This window comes from Ictidomys tridecemlineatus, chromosome 12, assembly GCF_052094955.1.
Source record: "Ictidomys tridecemlineatus isolate mIctTri1 chromosome 12, mIctTri1.hap1, whole genome shotgun sequence".
Taxonomy (NCBI): Eukaryota; Metazoa; Chordata; class Mammalia; order Rodentia; family Sciuridae; genus Ictidomys; species Ictidomys tridecemlineatus.
The window spans coordinates 10,808,205-10,827,494 of record NC_135488.1 but is presented as its reverse complement, the minus strand read 5'-3'; the positions used below and the strand labels follow the sequence as shown (position 1 = coordinate 10,827,494).

General features: G+C 36.2%; 1 protein-coding gene across 1 annotated transcript in view; it reads left to right on the top strand.

Moving 5' to 3' along the window:
• LOC144369503 (rotatin-like) overlaps window positions 1-12,625 on the top strand; it is a 79,511-nt gene extending 66,886 nt beyond the window's left edge. The window contains 4 exon segments of the mRNA XM_078029781.1: window positions 3,101-3,368; window positions 9,822-9,925; window positions 11,038-11,107; window positions 12,104-12,625. Of these exon segments, the coding sequence (XP_077885907.1) occupies window positions 3,101-3,368; window positions 9,822-9,925; window positions 11,038-11,107; window positions 12,104-12,189 (528 nt within the window). The 3' untranslated portion in view covers window positions 12,190-12,625.
• Window positions 12,626-19,290: the final 6,665 nt, after the last annotated feature.

Sequence of the window (19,290 nt, the reverse complement as noted above, 5' to 3'; positions counted from 1 at the left end):
CATTAAATAACACTTCCAATCAAAAATTTAGAGCTCAATTTCTAGATAAATTTATTATAATTTTGAGAGGTTTTTTAAAAGGATTTTAAGAAGATTAAGAGGTTCACTGTTGATAAAAAGTGACAGAAGCTAGGCTATGATCTTGCCTTTTCCTTTTAGTTTATCCTTATTAGTTTTTAGATTTTGTTTTACTACTCTCAGAAATGGTGATGTTAGAAAGACAGCTGTCTTATATTTATTGAATATCATAAAAGTAATATATATGGTCTTTAAACAGACCAAATTGAGCAGTAACAATCTCAGTTCAATTTACATTGACAAATGGTTTATGAAATCACAGCCCTCTTTCACCCAGCTAGACTTTAACTTCTTTATGACCTAATAGGCAATTTTATGAGTTCTCTGGGATTTCTGTTCCAGAACTTTACTCTTACCACTGATTTAACTTTGGGTACTTTAAAAGGGAGGGAACTAGTTAAACAAATTCTCATATACATGTGCAGTCAAGATCTGTGTTTTAATGTATGTAAATAAAGTTCCTAGTTGAATAAATTCCTTAAAACTTGAATGTGATTAGATTATCTATTACTGTTGTTTACATGAAATAGTAATTTGATTGCTACTGTTTGTTTTGCTTGAAGAACAAGATAAATTGTAAAGGTTGAGCGTATCTGTTAAGAACTGAGTCTTCTTTTCCTCTACTGTTTCATCTCTTTGAAGCCCCAAATGATACTTTGAGTGTAATCACCAAACAAATAGAAAAAAAAATATCTTTCTTACTAGGAAATGAAATTGTCATTCTTACTATGGAAAATGTTTTCAGAGGTGTGCTGAAGTGACCTCCCACTGGCTCTTGGGAGTTTCAGAAAAGTTCAAGCTTGTCAATATCATGTGATCCTGAAATCAGCCATGGTGGGATTATTCACACTTTATAATTTGGCAAAAACATTCAGAGAATGGAACCAGTTTATTATTTACCAGCATATGGCTGGGTGGCTTCTTCATATGTATGTTCACATGCATGTCATTTATATGTGTGTGTGTGTGTGTGTGTGTGTGTGTGTGTGTGTGTATGAGAGAGAGATTATAAGTTGTGCTGGTGTATGTGAATAAATTTCATATATGTATTCAAATATTTGTATATGTCACTTGTAACAGGAGAAGTCTTCTTGAACTAAATGTGTGTGATTACCATCCTGCAGAATGAGAAAGCATGTAGTGAGAACAGAGCTGGGAGCACAGAACTAGGCTTAGAGAACATGCTAATAGAAAGCAGAGCAGACCTCCGGGGGAACCTCAGAGCCAAGTCTCACTGTTCTCACTGTGTGACTCCGAGTGACTCTCTTTATACCTCATTTTTTTAAAAAATTTATTTTTATAATAATTAGGTTAAACAAAATGATCTCTAAGGTATCTTCACCTTTCACTTTATGATTCTGGTGCTATACTGAAGAACATTGTGATCAACTGTAATCACATTCAGAGGATAACTGTCAAGTCACTTTCTTCTGTTCCAGTGAGAGGAAACTCCAGTGACTTAATAGCAATAATGAGCCTGGACACCCGAGTTCCTCCTCTCTGTCACCCATGGGTGGGCATGAGGATGCTAGAGTTCCGCCTTTCCGTTATTCATCAGTAGGGATTAGAAAATGCAGCCAGAGCTGTTATTCAATTCAGTTGTAAAATGTCTGCTCTTTCTGCCATGAGATTTCTGCACTTTCTAACTGGTGCATAAAATTGTTTAAAATTATCTTTAGACCTAACAAAGAGGAGGGATGTCCATAGGATGTTTGCATTTTAAAGCACTGACATATATTTTATTGCTGTGGTCATCCCTTAATCTCCAATATCATGGTAGAATCTAGCTGAATAGGAAAGATAAGGTGTAAATCTAAAAGCATCATTCTGGGCTGAGAAATGAGAAATAGGCATGAGTGATGGCAAATGTTATTTAAAATGGGCATGTCATTTTATAGTGTATTTGTTGCTTGGAAAATATTGCTAATATTTTTGCAGCCCATTTTATGTGTATAATCAGGATTCTTTTTGTAAAAGTCTTAAGATTAATTTTACAAATTAAAGCTAACATCTTGATTTAGGAATAGGAGAACCCAAGAGACAAGCTGGAGTAGATTAAACAGGGAGAGATGAGTTACTCTGTGCAGTTATAAAAGTTGAATGAGTGCATTTCACTTCTAAAATGTCCAACCACCTCTGGTTTCCATATTGCCATCATGGATTTCAATTTGATATAGTACTTTTTATATTTTGTTTGCATATAGATGACTCTAGACAATAATATGTTATCTTTCAAATAGTTCAGAGCTTGGTAGGGTTTTGTGGAAGGGACTTTATTTGAAGGTTGATACAACTCTTACAGTTCAAGTAATAGATCTCTCTCATCTGTAAGTTTAATAGAATGACACATAGCCATGAGAAATTAATTTCTATAATGATAAGGAAGTGGGATAAATGGAATATAGAATGGAACTATAGACTGAAAAAAAAAAAAGCAAACACTTGTAGCTATAATGATACAAAATACCCTCCTATTACCAGAGTTGTTACAAAATACCCCACTATTACCAAAGTTGTTACAAAATACCTCACTATTACCAGAGTTGTTACAAAATACCCCACTATTACCAGAGTTGTTACAAAATACCCCTCTATTACCAGAGTTCTTAACTAGTTTTCCAGACTGGGGTTTTGTTTCTTTTTCCTCTCCATAGGAAATTTTTTAATGAGTAGCAAAATTGCCAGAAGGCAGACAGAAAGAGAAAATTCAAGAGGCCTAAAGTAATCCCCAAACTGAATTATCAATCCTGAATAATTGAGTTGACTATAGCTTACTGAATTCCATCATCAGGAGAAAAAAAAATGAGCTGAAATTAAAATTTGAGCACTATTTTGTTCCTCTTACCCTTTTTACTTATACTTGGAAATGATATAGATGAAGTATTTAGACAGTATTGGGAGGAAAGAGAAATTTAGGTTAGAAAAGAGGATACCATAATGCTAGCTAATTGGTCACAAAGGGACTAGGGAAATAATGACAAAGACCCAAGAAGAAAATAACATTCTCTCTGTTTACCCACAGAGTAACTTCTTACAGAACTTTCTGTCTCTAACATTGCCAAAAGGAGGAAATAAACATCTCAGTAATCTGACCATTCTTTGGTTGAAGTTACTCTTGAATATATCTTTTGGAGAAGATGGGCAGCAAATGATCCTGAGGCTTGATGGCTGTTTAGACTTACTTACTGAGATAAGCAAATACAAGCATAAGAGCAGCCCTTACATACCACTTCTTATTTTTCATAATATTTGCTTCAGCCCTGCAAATAAGCCCAAGATTCTGGCTAATGGTAAGTATTCATATTATATACCACACACACAAACGTGCTTTTATACATGTGGTTATTCATAGGCTGTTAAAACACAAAATAATTTTATAATTTGCCAGGTATTTATGTTGCAGGGGCTGGGGGAATGAGTCAGGCAAGACCTTGCCCCTTGCCTCCTTTGAGCTGCCTGGAGTCTCTGGATGTTTTTTTTTTTTGTTTTGTTTTGTTTTTTTTTAAAGAGAGAGTGGGAAAGGAGAGAGAGAGAGAATTTTTAATATTTATTTTCTAGTTCTTGGCAGACACAACATCTTTGTTGGTATGTGGTGCTGAGAATCGAACCCGGGCCGCACGCATGCCAGGCAAGCACGCTACCACTTGAGCCACATCCCCAGCCCCGAGTCTCTGGATGTTAATAAATCATGTTATCCCCATGGACAAACTGGATACAGGAGGACAAACTGTGTGTAGGGGTGCTTGCTGACCTTGGCTCTCCTTGTTCCTGCTGCAAGTCCCCCTCATCGCCTCTCTGTCTTTGAGCAAATACAGCTGTGTCAGGGAAGACTTTGCAGACCCACCAGTTAAAGTTGGACCCTCCCTGCCCCCTGTTCCCTCCCCACCACTCTCTCCCCCTTTCCCTTTGTTTTATTTCTCCATTGCATCAACACTAGGATACACTCTGCATTCCAATGTATATCTATTTATTCCTGGACTCCCCCTGATCCCCAGAACCTGCATCTTGTAGAGTCTAGTCTTTTTTCCTTCCATGTGTTTCATGTAATCTTTTCTCAAAGGCTTTTTTCCATGACACACATTTTTCCAAGTGAATGGAAATAATTCTGCCTATGCTCTGCTGTGTGTACGGTAATGATTCTGTTTTCCTGATAATAATTATTAAATTTCAGGAAATGTATAGAAGCATTTTTAAGGTTCAGTCAGCTTTTAACTCCCCTCATTAACTACTCTTGATTCTCACTGCTTCTGCACTGACACTGTGCTCTTCGTCGATGGGGAGTGTACATCAGAGGTTGTTTTTATTCTATTCTGCCGTACCTGCTTCAGTCCTCATGTTTGTAAAATGAGGAAAACCAGCCCTACCTCTGAGCAACTAAATGGCCCAGGAAACATCTGTTGCCATTCTTGAGCCACTGGAGCTACTCAGCAGCATCGCTTATTCTTTTGGGGGATTTTATTATTTTTTTTATTTGTTCTTTTTACATATACATAAGAGTAGAGTGTATTTTGACATATTATACATACATGGAGTATAATTTACTCTTAATTAGGATCCCATTCTTTTGGATCTTATTCTTTATTCACCTTTCTCAGAAGGAATTTTGTCTTTGGTAACTACTTATTACACTTTATTATTAAGAGAGTAGGGAAAAGGAAAGGCTTTAGGGAGCTAAAGGAGAGGTCTGCATTTTCTACTTCTCCATGTCTCTGGATTTATTTTCAGTATTTTCTTGTAGTCAGCAGTGCTTTCCATCCTTCATTAGCTTAAAGCAGATGAATACACTTTTAGTTAAAAGGAGCCTCCCCATATCCCAAAGACTTGATCTCAGTGGGCTTTCAAGGCAGCGTTAACATGGGAGACAATAGCTGTGCAGGTTCTGTGTGGAACTGTTTAAAGCGTATCACAGGCTTTGCCCCCTTTTTCCTCTTGGGGATCCAGAGTGGAGGTCTTAGCAGGATCATCTAGCTTAAAAATCTACCAGGAAAGCAGACATGCCTCTGATCAGTAGAACTCAGACATCTGGTGTAGATGGTTAGGAGTGAAATGTGCATTGGGGCTTGGGCTTGCTGTTAAAAATAGATTCATGGCATTTTTTGTTTCTGGTAATGTCAGGCTAAGCGTCCTTTGAAAATAATAAAAACATGCTAGATAAGCTTTATTAAAATTCACCACACACAAAAAAAATAGCTGAAGAGATAGTGGGAAACTTCAGACTAATCTTGATCAAAATCTAATACCCAGAGAAGTAAGAAGTGTATAGAAATTCTTTTGCCCAAGGACAATTGCTAAGAAATGATAGAACAGATGTCAAGACCCTCCAAGGTGGCACTCTCCTGAATGAAGCTAGAACTCAGGAGAACCATTCTCTTAGGAGAAGAGCAAGTTAGAATTGATTTCCTCCTCTAATTCTCATCCAGATGACAATAAAGAAAGGTGAAAAAAAATAAATAAAATGAAAGTCAGCCTGAGCAACACAAATTCCCTCCCACAGCTCTGCACCCAGGAATGCTTGGGTCTTGACAGCTTGGGCTGAGAACTTGTTTTAAGGTGGTCCCTGAGTGCTTAGAAAAAGCAGAACAAGTTTATACTAGACCTCAAGAAACTTCTACAAATAATTTTTCAAAGCATGAACCAGTACAAAGTTAATCAGGTACATTAGGAAATTTGGCAACAGGAGCTAGAACCAACAGAGGAAACCATGCCAACTTCTCTGCCTGACTTCAAATACTAGGAGTATAAAATATAGTTTTTGTTTTAATTTTTATTGTTAGTTGTTTAAAACATTACATAGTTCTTGACAAATCATATTTCACACTTTGATTCAAGTGGGTTATGAACTCCCATTTTTACCCCGTATACAGATTGCAGCATCACATCGGTTACACATCCACTGTTTTACATATTGCTATACTAGTGTCTGTTGTATTCTGCTGCCTTTCCTATCTTCTACTATCCCCCCTCCCCTCCCCTCCCCTCCCCTCCCCTCCCCTCCCCTCTTCTCTCTCTACCCCATCTACTGTAATTCATTTCTCCCCCTTGTTTTTTTCCCCCCTTTCCCCTCACTTCCTCTTGTATGTAATTTTGTACAACCATGAGGGTCTCCTTCCATTTCCATGCAATTTCCCTTGGCAACAGGAGCTAGAACCAACAGAGGAAAACATGCCAACTTCTCTGCCTGACTTCAAATATTAGGAGTATAAAATATAGTTTAAAAAAATAACTTTAATAATACCATATTTAGATAAGTAAATGACAAGCTAGAAAATGCCTTCAGGGACTGGGAAACTGAAAAATAAGATTTGAAACAAGAACTAAGTAGAATTTCTAGACCTTCACTGAACAGTATGATAACCTGTGAGCCACACGTAGCTACTTCAAATTTAAACTTAAGTAAATCAAAATTAAATATTAGGGCTGTCAGTCACAGTAGCTACAGGTCTAGTAAGTATCTTATTAAGCAGCACTGATTGTTATAAATATTATAGGAAGTTGTGTCAGCATTATTCTAGAATTTTAATAGCCAAAATTTTAAAATTAATATGCACATCTGGTATTGATAATGTATACAAGTTAGATATAGCAGAGAAGAAAATGTAGGAATTAGAAGTATATCAGAAAAATAGTATCTAGAATGTAGCAGTGGAAATCTGAGAAGGTGAGAAAGCATTAAAAGAATAAAAGGTAAGTGACAATTACATGAGAGTCTTAACTACGTGTTTATTGAAGTCCTAGGGGTAGCAAAAAGATGGGAGAAGGAAATACCTAGAGATAATGATAAAAATTTAAAAACGATTCTAAGACACTACAAAACATATTCAAGAGACCCAGATAAATCCAAGCAGATGAAATAAAAATAATTTATTCCTAGACACATCAGAGCCAATGTGCAGAAGACCAAAAATGGTGAAATTGACATTTTCTTTGAAAAAAGTAACTTTAGAAAAATTTATTCTAGAAAACCAGAAAGTCCAATAATGGTAAGAGATATTGAATTAGTAAAAAAAAATCTAACTATATAAAATCCATTAAAAAATCTAATTATAGAGAATCCTAGATCTAACTAAGCATGGCGTCAAACTCCTGTGATCAAAGCTACTGGGGAGGATCCCAAATTCAAGGTCAGCGTAGGCAACTTAGTGAAATCCTGTCTCAAAATAAAAATTTAAAAAGGCTGAGGACATAGTTCACTGGTCTCTGGTACTGGGAAAAAAAAATTCTAGATGCAGCTAGCTTCACTAGTAAGTTCTCCTGAAGATCAAAGTAAAAATAATTCCAAACATATGCAGTCTCTTTCAGAGTAGAAAAAGAGGAAATAATTGTTAATTTTGTGAAGTTCCCATAAACTTGTTGGCATAATCTGACAAGGGCACAGATATTCTGGTAAATATTTTAGCTCTTGGAGGGTGAAAGGGGTGGAATATATATTGAATATATATAATTTTATTATATATGTATAAGTGTATAAATTTGACTGGCAAAAAGGATAGATAGCATACCCAGAAAATAACTAAAAAAGTAATACTCTTTATTGTGAATTCTGTATGACCAGTTGATTCTCACAGAATACTTTCATTGTTTTTTCCTGAACTTTTGTATCCATAGCCGATTTAAGGTAAACATTGTCATGATTTAACAAATGAAACTGCCTCCTAATTTGCTCTTTTCCCCATAAATTTAGTATCATTTAATCTGCTAATAATATACTGCTATAATTACTACTTACCCCTGTGCAGAATATACTCATAAAACTGAAACCTATTAGTTTTACCAGTAATTCACTCTTGATTATAGCATCTGTTGACTTTCATGGTGTAAATATCTCACTGTCACTGATTTGAAGCTACCAACATGACAACCCTAAACTTAGAATCATGAAGTCAATTTATGAAGAAAAGTAATAAGTATTTAAAACTCATCATTTCACAATTAACTCTATTTGAGTATTATACTCCTGAGGTTATTTATATATTTAAATGGGAAAGGGAGGAAAAAAGGGAATTTATACTGATTTATTAAACTTAAAAATGTATTATGAGCTTTTTTCTTATACATGTTTTATTTATTTATTTTTAATACTTTTAGTTGTAGATGGACACAATCTCTTTATTTGTATGTGCTGCTGAGAATTGAACCCAGTGCCTCACATGTGCTAGGCAAGCACTCTACCACTGAGCCACAAACTCAGCCTATATATATGTGCTTTAAAATGTGGTTTTAAAAAAAGCTGACCTACTATCAGAAAGGGCCATATTAATTCACCACATTAATTGACCTATGTATGTACTTCAGACATTTTAAGAGACGGTAACTAGTTGAAGGAGTTATGATATAAATTTAGATAACAGGGGTCTGTGTTCTGAATGTTTGGTGTAATATGTAAAAACATTGATTGCTGCTACTCATCTAGAACACAAGAAAATCACCCTCCCATCTGCCAGTGTCCTTGCTGAGTAAGAAATATCAGCCATAGCTTCACATGATAAGTTATGCCTGATTATTGTTTATGTGACTAGGTATGGATAGGCCATGATACAGGAAAACTAAAGGGAGCTAGATATTACAGATGAGGTATGCAGGCAGTAGGGGTCAGTGTGACAGGAAATTGCTGTTCCACATGTACCTCCCACATCACCTTCTCCCTACACAATTTGAGTTCTGGATGGAACAGGTAGCTCTCTTGCTCCTTCCTTCCTTCCTTCCTTCCTTCCTTCCTTCCTTCCTTCCTTCCCTTGCTCCCTCCCCCACTCCTTCCCTCCCTTTTTCCTTTTTACCTGTGAAAGATTTAAAAATTCTTAAAATAAAAAAAAATCAAATAGAAGCACTTAAAATTTTTGTTTAATTATGAAATATTTTATTCAGGTAGCCTCTGTAAGGCACTAGCACATGTGGTTGGAGTACATGTCAATGAGCAGACGCAAACCTTACCATTGAACAGGGTTATTTTAATTAGTTACATTCCTGGTTGGCAGGGATTGGTTAATATTCACATGATGTAGAGAATTTCCAGTAGCAAGTATCTTGGCCTTAAAAATGCAACATGCTAAAATCATACAATTTAGATGGTAAATAATGTGATACAGTTTGGTGATATATAAAAATAAATAATAAAGTAAGTTCAAATATTGTTCTGAAAAACCTTGACAGTTACCTTAAAAGGGGACTTCTGAATCATCATTTGAAATGAATAGACTGGTACATAATTAGTAAGGCTCCATTTTTGCTCAAGCTGGCTTTGTAAAGTAGACATATCTTGTGTATTAGTATGCAATTTAAATCAATTTTTCCTCTGATATACACACCCACATAAAATTCCTTTAAAATGTTTAGGTTTTTTTTGAAAATTGTAATCAGTGTAGTATTTCTCAACTATTTTACCTTTAACCCATGATAATGATGTGTTGTGTATTGGTCTTTATAATTTTTGATGATGGCTAATCTATTTTCCTGCATACTCAAATATTAGCTATCATTGAATAACTCATTCATATAATTCATTATGTACTTATTTGCACTAATGGTGTCCTTAAGTGAATGGCCTCTGTTGAGCTTGGGCCAAGAGATTTGTGCCTATCATGAAAATAACTGTTTTTGAGTTGTTTTTTTTTTTTTTTTCCATAGAGCAAAAGTTGCCACAGTGCTGTGATACCAACTTGGAGAAAGGGGTATCTGATTAATCCAAAATAAGAGTGCATTTAATATCTGGGACTAAACTTTATTTTTTTTAATGTGTTTGTTTTTAGAAAAAGTCATTACCATACTAGCTGCCTGTCTGGAAAGTAAGAATCAAAATGCTCAGAGGATTGCAGCAGCTGCACTTTGGGCTTTGACATATAATTACCAGAAGGTCAGTTTTAAAAATCATCTTATGAATTGGGGGCAAACAGCCAGGCCTGTGAGGGTGCATCCAAGGATATCAGAGGAGTATTAGAAAAGAAAAAAGAAAAATAAAGGCAAAGACCCATCTTTTCTTTGTTCACTCATTCAGTTAGTAATCCATCAGTTGAAATCTATATCATTTAATCATCAGAAGGCCCCAGTTCAGAAGAGTATCTTTTAAGTGAATTTCCCTATTAATTTAAATTGATTTGCCATTGGGTTATAATTTTAATATAGATTATTTCTTCAAAAAGATGTGTCAAGGAAAAATGCATTGATACAAGACCAAATAAGTTTTATCCAAATATATGATTCAGTTTTTTATTGTACTTATCATTGCTGAGTTTTTAAAATTAGTTCAATTCTTAAAAGGCCAGTAGAAGGCCTGCCCAGAGAGATGCACAGCACAGTAGGCCCTGTAGCTTCCCATTCTCTGGCATTTGGTCTTCTCTTTTATTGCAGATATCTCACTCCTAAAATACCTGTGAGTATCTAGTGGTAAAAGAATAGCCAGACCACCCTGTGCCTTTAGACAGCCTTCCCAGAATGGTGTTCTCTCAGCCCAGTGTCCCGACTGTGCCGTGTCCCACCCTGCCTCCAGCACCCCCCCACCACCACCAACGTCAGGGACTCTTGCTCTCCCTCCCACCTGTTGTCCCCTGGACTGCTCACAGGATTTGACACTTTGTCACTACCAGTAAATGTTTTTTTGACCAACTGACTGGTAACCTTTGAAATACTCCCATCTAAAATCTGATATTTGAGGGAATATGAATACTGAAACTAAAGGTTAACTGGTTTAAAAAAACAAATTGAGATTAGGGGAGAAGGACAAAAGGAGAAGGTAAGAAGAGTAATTGGACAGCAGATAATGGTTAGGTGAGGTAGGAGGAGGACGAAGGTGTCGGGGGATTACCACAGGAGGATACACTAACTGTATAATTCTGTAGTTACCTTATTGTATTTTATGGTACCTGTTTAACACTGTAATTACCAGTGGACAGAATCAGTATTGTATTATCCTAATTCTTGACATATGGGAATAAGTCTAATTCATGGGTTGGTCTATATTATCTCCAGGCCAAAACAACTTTGAAAAACCCATCAATAAAAAGAAAAGTAGATGAAGCATATTCCTTAGCAAAGAAAGGTAAGTTTTATAGTTAAACTTGGAAACCACTAAATTAGTTCTCAGGATACTGAAATATTTAGACAAGCCATAGTAAAACAACAGTTTTCTACACCATTACTAAATTTTGCAGAGCTATTTTTTGTCAAAAGCATTATATGTGCCAATATTTAGTTAGACTTTCATTGTAACATTTTTTAAAATAGTAAAACATCCTAATAGATGAAGGTTTGAGATATAATAATTTCTTAAAATGTGTCTGTGATCTTTCTCCAAGTCAGTTTTTTCCTGGTACTAATTTTCTTTGCCAGTGGCTGCCTCTGGGCTAAAGTGTGCTCTTAGGTGATAAGAACTGGGCCTAATTAGAACTGACCTTGAACAGGAAGCTTTGATTTAAGATCACCAATTTGAATTGCAATCTTCTGAGAATAGATTTCATTGCCCCCATATCCATGTTGCCCTGTGATCTGCATGATAGGAGAGAGTTTTCTTTTCAAAGCACGTTACTCATTTTAAGTGACACCAGTTTTATCCTCTTAACACATTTCAAAACAACTGAGCTATGCCTTTCCTGTACTGTAGTAGTCTGTGGACTATTAATCTGTGTTTTTATATAGCTTGATTCTTTTTAAAATAAGGGGAGCAGTTTTGTTTCCTTTCTAGCTATGCCCATGAATTTCTGAAGAAAACAAATAATTGGGTTACATTGAAGTTTATGCTTTAGGAGAAACAATAATTTTTTTAAAAGTAATGGCATTCATCTAGGATTATAGTTAACAATATCTATTATGGAATTGTATTTTTTAATACTCTTTGGGTAGACCATTAATAAAAACAATATAAATTCTGTGACTTATTAATTTTTAAATGTAAAATATTCTTATAATTCTAGTATATCAAGAACTAACATTTTTGTAAGTAAATATGATTCATGTTTCTGGAAGAGTATCTACCCCTTGAGTATAGAACTAAATTGAATAAACTAGTATTTCTAGACTCTTAATTTTTTTCTCTCAGCTTTCTCAAACCCAGAAGAAAGCCCTCTAAATGCCTACCATTTGAAATGTCTTGAAAACCTCGTGCAGCTGCTCAGCTCTTCCTGAGTGCCATGAGATGCTCCCCTCGAACCTGATAGCCACCAGCGGAGAGCCGAGCCCTAGGCTGGCTTAGTGTGGAGCTGCTACCCGACGCCGTACCAACTCTGCAGAGTGCCGATGCCCTCCTTGCCTTAGGAAAAATAGGGCTGGTGACACTGAAAGAAGGAGAATTGGTGACATTATGACTCTGTGCTTTTGTGGCCATTTTCTAGAAGTAATAATAGTGGACAAGAGATGATGGGGAAACACAGAATGTTCTGGCAACATAAACATTTGTATCCCTTTCTATGCAATTTTCTTTGTAAAAATCCTATTTAAGAGTTATTTAATAAAACAAAATGTTTTTAGAAATTGAAAATTGACTGTCATTTCTAGTTACAAAATTTTGTCAGTTCCAGGAATATTAATTTTAGCAATTAAAAGGAGGTATTATGTTGTGGTTTGTCTGTGTGTATGTTCATTCTTTTTTTTTCCTTTCTTTCTAAAAATTTTGATCCGAAATTTGGCTTGAAATTTATCAATACAAAGTCTTATTTTCAAATTTTTGTATTTTACAGAGCAAACATACTGGTGAAACATGTGTATGTGTACATGTGTGTAATTTTGTAGCTTGCTTATGCAATTTTTAGCAATATTAATTTCCTTCTAAGGGATATGTAAATCAATTATAATTTTCACTTTTTGACTTCTGAAAGGCTGTGTGATAAAGAGGGGAGAAATATTTTGGGGTCTTATGGGCATGGGTTCAAATTCTACCTCAACCCAAAATATCAAGAAGAACAAGTCATAGTGTAGGAAGAGCAAGATCTGTTCATTAGCTGATTTACTCATACATCAGCATATACTTGCCTTATCGCCTCTTTGAAAGCAGAAATAATTATAATTGTTTCCCCTAAAAATTTCTGATAGTGCCCAAGGGGGATTTGTAACCCAAGGGAACCACTTAAAGACATTGCCTGCTGCAGCTCAGGGTGGCTGCAGACATGGGAGGGGAGGGGTGATCCATCAGAAAATTCTGCACTTGGTCTGTTGTATTTAGGAATGCTAACCTTAACCATGCAGAGGTCTAGGCTCTTGGATAGCCATCTTGCCATAGTGGTCTCTTGAACTTGCATCCATTTAGCCAGGAGGGCAGGTGTTAACACAGAAGGCCCCACTAGCCAGCAGCTGCCATGCTTCTACACTGGGGACTATCACCAGCAGAATCCTTGGGATGCCAGATGGAAAGCACGTCCTTGTGCCCACTGAAACAGGTCTACTCTGTGTCCAAGAATTATGATAAATTCCTCAGGTTATGCCCACTGCAATTTGAGAACCACTAATACTCCCGATTTTATACAAAACTGACTAGGACATGAAAATGACTTGTTATCCTTAACTAACTGCTTAATGATGAAATTGGGACCCGAATGACTATCAAGTATTCCTTTACACACACCCCAGTTTATGCTTGGATCTAAAAAATAGGTAGTGACTACTTCATACCTCATGGTGTCCAGTTTTACCATTTCTAACACTGTTGTTGGGTGAACTGGTGTGTATATAGGTGCCTTGTAAGCACAGCCTGTGTCTTGTTCACTGCAAACACTGATACTAAGGCTTCTCTATTTAAGACCTTCAGTAGGTGGGAGAGGAAACAGGCATTGGTTTTGAAAATAGGATATGAGAATGAAGTAAAAAATGGAATTTTACCTATTTAACTCCAGATTGGCAATTTTCTTTTGCAGTATTAAATAATCACATCTATGATAATGTCCCCTGATTAGTCTTTGTGGCTACAGCTTGTGCCCAATTCCTGAAGTTGCTCAAGTCTCAAAGCTGCTTCTTTATTATTCTGTTTTTTTATTTTAGTTTTCATAGGTGCATAATATACATAATAATGGGATTCATTATTACTTACTTGCACATGCATACAATAGAACAATATAATTTGGTCAGTTTCGTTCCTCAGTATCACCCCTTTCTTTTCCCTCCTTCCTTTCCCTGGTCTTATTCCTCTAATCTACTGGCTTCTCTTTTCATGAATCTGCCCCCCTGTTTTTTACTTTTTTCTCTCTGGCTTCCACATATGAGAGAAAGCATATGACCCTTGACTTTTTGAGTCTGGTTTATTTAACGTAACATAATGCTCTCAAGTTCTATTTTTTTTCTGTAAGTGACATCATTTTATTCTTTATATCTGAGTAAAACTATTGTATGTCTATGCTACATTTTCTTTCTTTTTAAAATTTTTAAAATTTTTTGTTATTTTTTTATTATTAGTTCAAAACATTACAAAGCTCTTGACATATCATATTTCATACATTTGATTCAAGTGGATTATGACCTCCCAGTGCCACATTTTCTTTATCCTTACATCAGTCAATGGACACCTAGACTGGTTCCATAGTTTGGCTATTGTGAATTGTGCTGCTACAAAAATGGGGTATACACATACTATTGTAGTATACTGATTTTAATTCTTTAGGATAAACACTGAGGAGTGGTTTAGCTATGTCACATAGTAGTTCCATTCCTAGTCTTTTGAGGAACCTCCATACTGTATCATAGTGGTGGTTCAGATTTACAGTCGTACCAATCTCTAGCATTTATTATTATTTGTATTTTTGGTGACTGCCATTCTAACTGGAAATGAAATCTCAGTGTAGTTTTGATTTGCATAGTTTCAATCTTCTACATATATGACACATAGCACCATTTGTTAAAACGACTATCTTTTCTCCAATATGTTTTTGGCACCATTGATAAGATCAGATGGCTCTATCTACATGGATTTGTCTATGTCTTCTTTTGTGTCCCATTGGTCAATATGTCTGTTTTTATACCAGTGCCATGCAGTTTTTGATGCTGTAGCATATTTTGAAGGTAGGTATTGTGATGGCTCCAACACTGGTTTTGTTTTGTTTTCTTAGAATTTTATTTTTAGAATTGGCTATTTGACTTTTTAATTTTTCCATATGATTTTTAGGACTGCTTTTTCTGGTTCTGTGAGGAATGCCATTGGTATTTTGATGGGGTATTTAATAATATGGTTACCATATTATTAATTCTGCCTATCCATGAACATAGTAATCTTTCCATCTTCTGTCAATTTCAGTTTTTTTTCAGTGTTCTATAATTTTTATTGTAGAGGTCTTTTACCTTCTTAGTTAGATTCATTCCTAGGTATTTTATTTTTCCAAATCTGCTTCTTGACCCATGATGATATATTCTTCAGATTTGGCAGAATAATGGTTAAAGTAATGATTACCATCCCTGGCTATGGCCATCTCTTCTTGTAGTTTTATCAATAAGTGAGACAGCTTGAGAGAGTGGTTAACAGCAGAGGGCTCTGGAGTTGTATGGAGCTGTGATTATCTCTGGCCCCACCACTGCAACCTCTGGGGTTGAGTATGCTTGAGTGTTTTTTCAGAAAAGGATACTTACCCTGTAAAGTTGGTGAAGAAGACAGAGTGCTTAGTACAGTACCTAGTATGTGGTTGATTATCCCTTGGATGTTACCAGTGATTAATTATTATAAAATTTTCAAACAATCATGTATCTTAAAGAATTAAATGTTCATTCCTTGCAAACTTTCTGTCCTTTTGAGGAGCCGAATATGCTGAAAAGTAACTCATGCTGTCAAACTAGTTTCCAACCTTCCAGAGATTGATAGTTTCTATTGGAGGTACATGGTCCTGTGGCCACACAGCAAGTCCTTGAGAAGGACTTGTCCTCTTACAAAGCCTTGTCCTCTTACAAGGCTTTGCTTCCATGCATTAAATATGCTTCTGTGATTTGATGTGTTTCATTCTGTTTGTCAGGTTGTTTTGATTGTATTTCAGTTGATGAAATATTGCTTTCTCCATTTGATTTATAAAAATGGAACATTCAAGAGAAAAATCTTAAAGAAGCCACTTTCTTCTTTCCACCTGTTGTACTATGATCCACAGAGTATGGGAATTCAGTCATAAGATACTATTGTTTCTGTGAATTAATGAAACTTGGTATAGAGGAATTCAGTTTGTTCTTCCTAAAAGTTATCTCTCCTAGGAAATTTCTCCCACAATTGAAGTGATAAATCATGTGGGACTGAGTGAGTGTGCTGAGCCTTGAGGCTCAGGATGTACAGAAGACTCTGCCAACACCCCAGGAATTCTGAGGTTTGGCAGCCACATTTGCAAGCAGCTCAGTGTGATCCTGTTTTAAATGTTCCCAACAACATTTATCTTTGTGTTTCATTTGCTCCTTCTGCATCTGAAAATCTGTTTCAGAAAAAAGAAAATCTGCTGTTTTAGAACAGTGTTCACAAAACATCCTTATGGTAACATTCAGTGAATTTCTTTTTAATTTTGCTTGAAAGCCAAGTGAAAAAAAATTGGGAAGGTCGGGGGGAAGTGTGTAATATAAGTCCAAGGTCAAGAATTTTCATGCATTTCTTCTTTTTCAATAACTCCTTTACCTGATTTCTCTCTGCCAGTGGGCATGACTTTGGAGTGTGAGTCCCATTTAGATTCATCTGGGCAGTAAGGCTCAGCATTCTGGCAGCAGATTGCTTGCAATTTGGTGTCGATTTTGAATACATTATTTATTTAAATTCTTTATTAGAACATTCTTCCTTTGGCTTACTACAGAAAGATTGTAAAATGGAGACTTATTACTATTTTTTGGTCACAATCTTAGAAAATGCATTGGGAAGAACTAGTTGATGGTCATGATACCTGGTTTAAAGCTGCCTTTGATGTCTGTTAGAAAAAGCCATGATTTCGTGGAGTTGAGAGTCCAAAATAATAATACTTTCAGTAGGAGAGGAGTTCCTTTTTTGTTTTGCTTTGCTTTTGGGGTGGTTGTGGTGACAATGGTGGTTTTCCACATCCTGGAAGCTCTTGGTGGTTTGTCCATAGCTAAGTGTCCTCAGGGACCCCAGTGCCTGCCTATCTATCTATCTATCTATCTATCTATCTATCTACTTTCTCATATTTATACACTTCCTTCAGTAAGGTACCTCATGAGAATTAGGAAGCAGAAAGGGTCCCCTAGCTGTGTGTTATCTTTTTAAGGAGCCTTCCCAAAAGACCATCTCAACAGCTTACACACACATTTTGTTGGACAGAACGTAGCACGTGGTCATTGACCGTTGCAAGGCTAAGAATTGTAGTCACTTACCTAGGCACACTGTCGCATCCAGTAGCACAGGTCTCTGCTAGTAGAGAAGGAGAGCTGGGGTTTGGTTAAGCACCCACCAGATTCAGCCATGCAGGTCAGTGCTCTGATTTAGTTTGAAAGAAAGACATGATGTTATTAGGGGCAAAGATGTCATCCTCCTAAAGAAAAAATAAGAAAGGTTAATTTATTCAGTCTATCCAACCTGTATTTAGACTTTGTGATTACTTCCAATTCCAGAGCAACAAATGTTAGTATGAGATTGATGTTAGTTAGTATGAGATTGTCCAGCAAGGTGACTTTTCAATGACTTTTCTCCGATACCCTATGTGAGGTTTATCCCTGTGAAGTGGAAGCACCAGCGGTAGGGGTCTACTTACGTCATGAAGAAATGAGGCTGAGCAGACAGAGTAGTCAGTCTGAAAAAACTCCCAGCATTCTCAAAGATAGAAATTTAAAATTGATTGATTAAAAACAAAATTACTTCAAAATTTTAGAAATATGCATATCTAGTATTTTCTTTTAAATATGTAAATGTGTAGTCATTCTCCAATTTCTTGATTAAGGGCTGAGGCCTTGAATGCATTTCATTTTGTGGGGGAGTGTCATAAATCACACTAAATGATTTTTTCCAGTTTCAGTTTCTGGAAGTAGAGCAAAACCAATGCACTTACTAAGCAATCCAAAGTAAATTCTTCCAGATTTTCTTTTTTTTCCTCACCATTTTCTCTAGAAAATCTTCCAGATCTCTGCCATTTTTTATCTTTTTTTTTTTTTGGTAGTTACCTCTCTACACCAAATCCCAGTTATTTGTAAGTGATACCTTATTACCCATTCTTTGCCAAACATTCAACTTTGTTCTTACAGAAACCATTACTTTTTGTCTCACACTGTCATTAATATTTAACCAGTTCTGTCATTGCAGTAGCAGGTCTAAGTAGTATAAGTGATTTAGGAGCACGTTCAGCCAAGGCTTGGTAGGCATGAAGCTCACCTAGCAGAAGGCCGGTGGTCCCTGAATCCAGCTCTCCACGTTCCCACGTCCATGTGCTCTGGCATTGGCCGTTGTATTTTCTAGCAGAGAAGGCAAAGAATTGTCTAGTCCTAACCAATCCATCCTATGACAGTCATCTGTCAGGAGAGGCTACACTGCTTGCTGTATGAACTTTCAAGTTTTCTTGAGTTTCTTGTCTTTTGCTTCTTTCTGTGGTTTTCCCTGCCAGGCTCTCTGTGATTAGAACAAAGATTGTCTGAGAAAATGTGTACCTGCCAGAGGTTATTGTGAATTCACCTTTTATGCTAATGCCCTCTCAAGTTCTTGAGCCTGCTTATCCAGGCCTCTTCTCAGACCTCTTGACTTAATTCACCTTTTTCCCCACCCTCCTCCACATTTTCATTTCTGCCTATTGTAAAAGGCCAATGAAAGGTGACCTCGTCCAGGAAGCTACTTGGGATTTCCCAGCAAGGAGGCTCTTTTTTGCTGTCTTCTTTGCTCTTTCGGTTATTGGCTGCTTTGTTTTTAACTCTCATGTCACTTAGCCTTTTTCTCCTGTGTCAAGTTGATCTGGATACACTCTTCCCACATCTCCTAAAGGTGTGACATTTGATAGAGTTTGGAGCTTCCTGCCTCTCAGACCCTGCACAGAGCACATGCTCATATGTTGATTTGAATGAATGTGAAAAATACTTCATTAGTAAAAGCTATACAATTTCATAATGTAAGTTAGACTCAAAACTTTATTGAATTTGTCAAAATATACAGAACCATAATTGTTTCTTTTGTAGATTTGGACTAGATTTTTGTTACATTCTAAAAGGGGGAGTCCTGTTTAATAAAATCACTTGAATTTTATGATTTTTTTGTTGTTATTCTCTAGAGAAAGTGAACAATAAAGCTTGATATTTTAGCTATGATTTATAATCAGCACCAACAAGAAGCTGATATGCCAATCTAAGCTTTCAGGA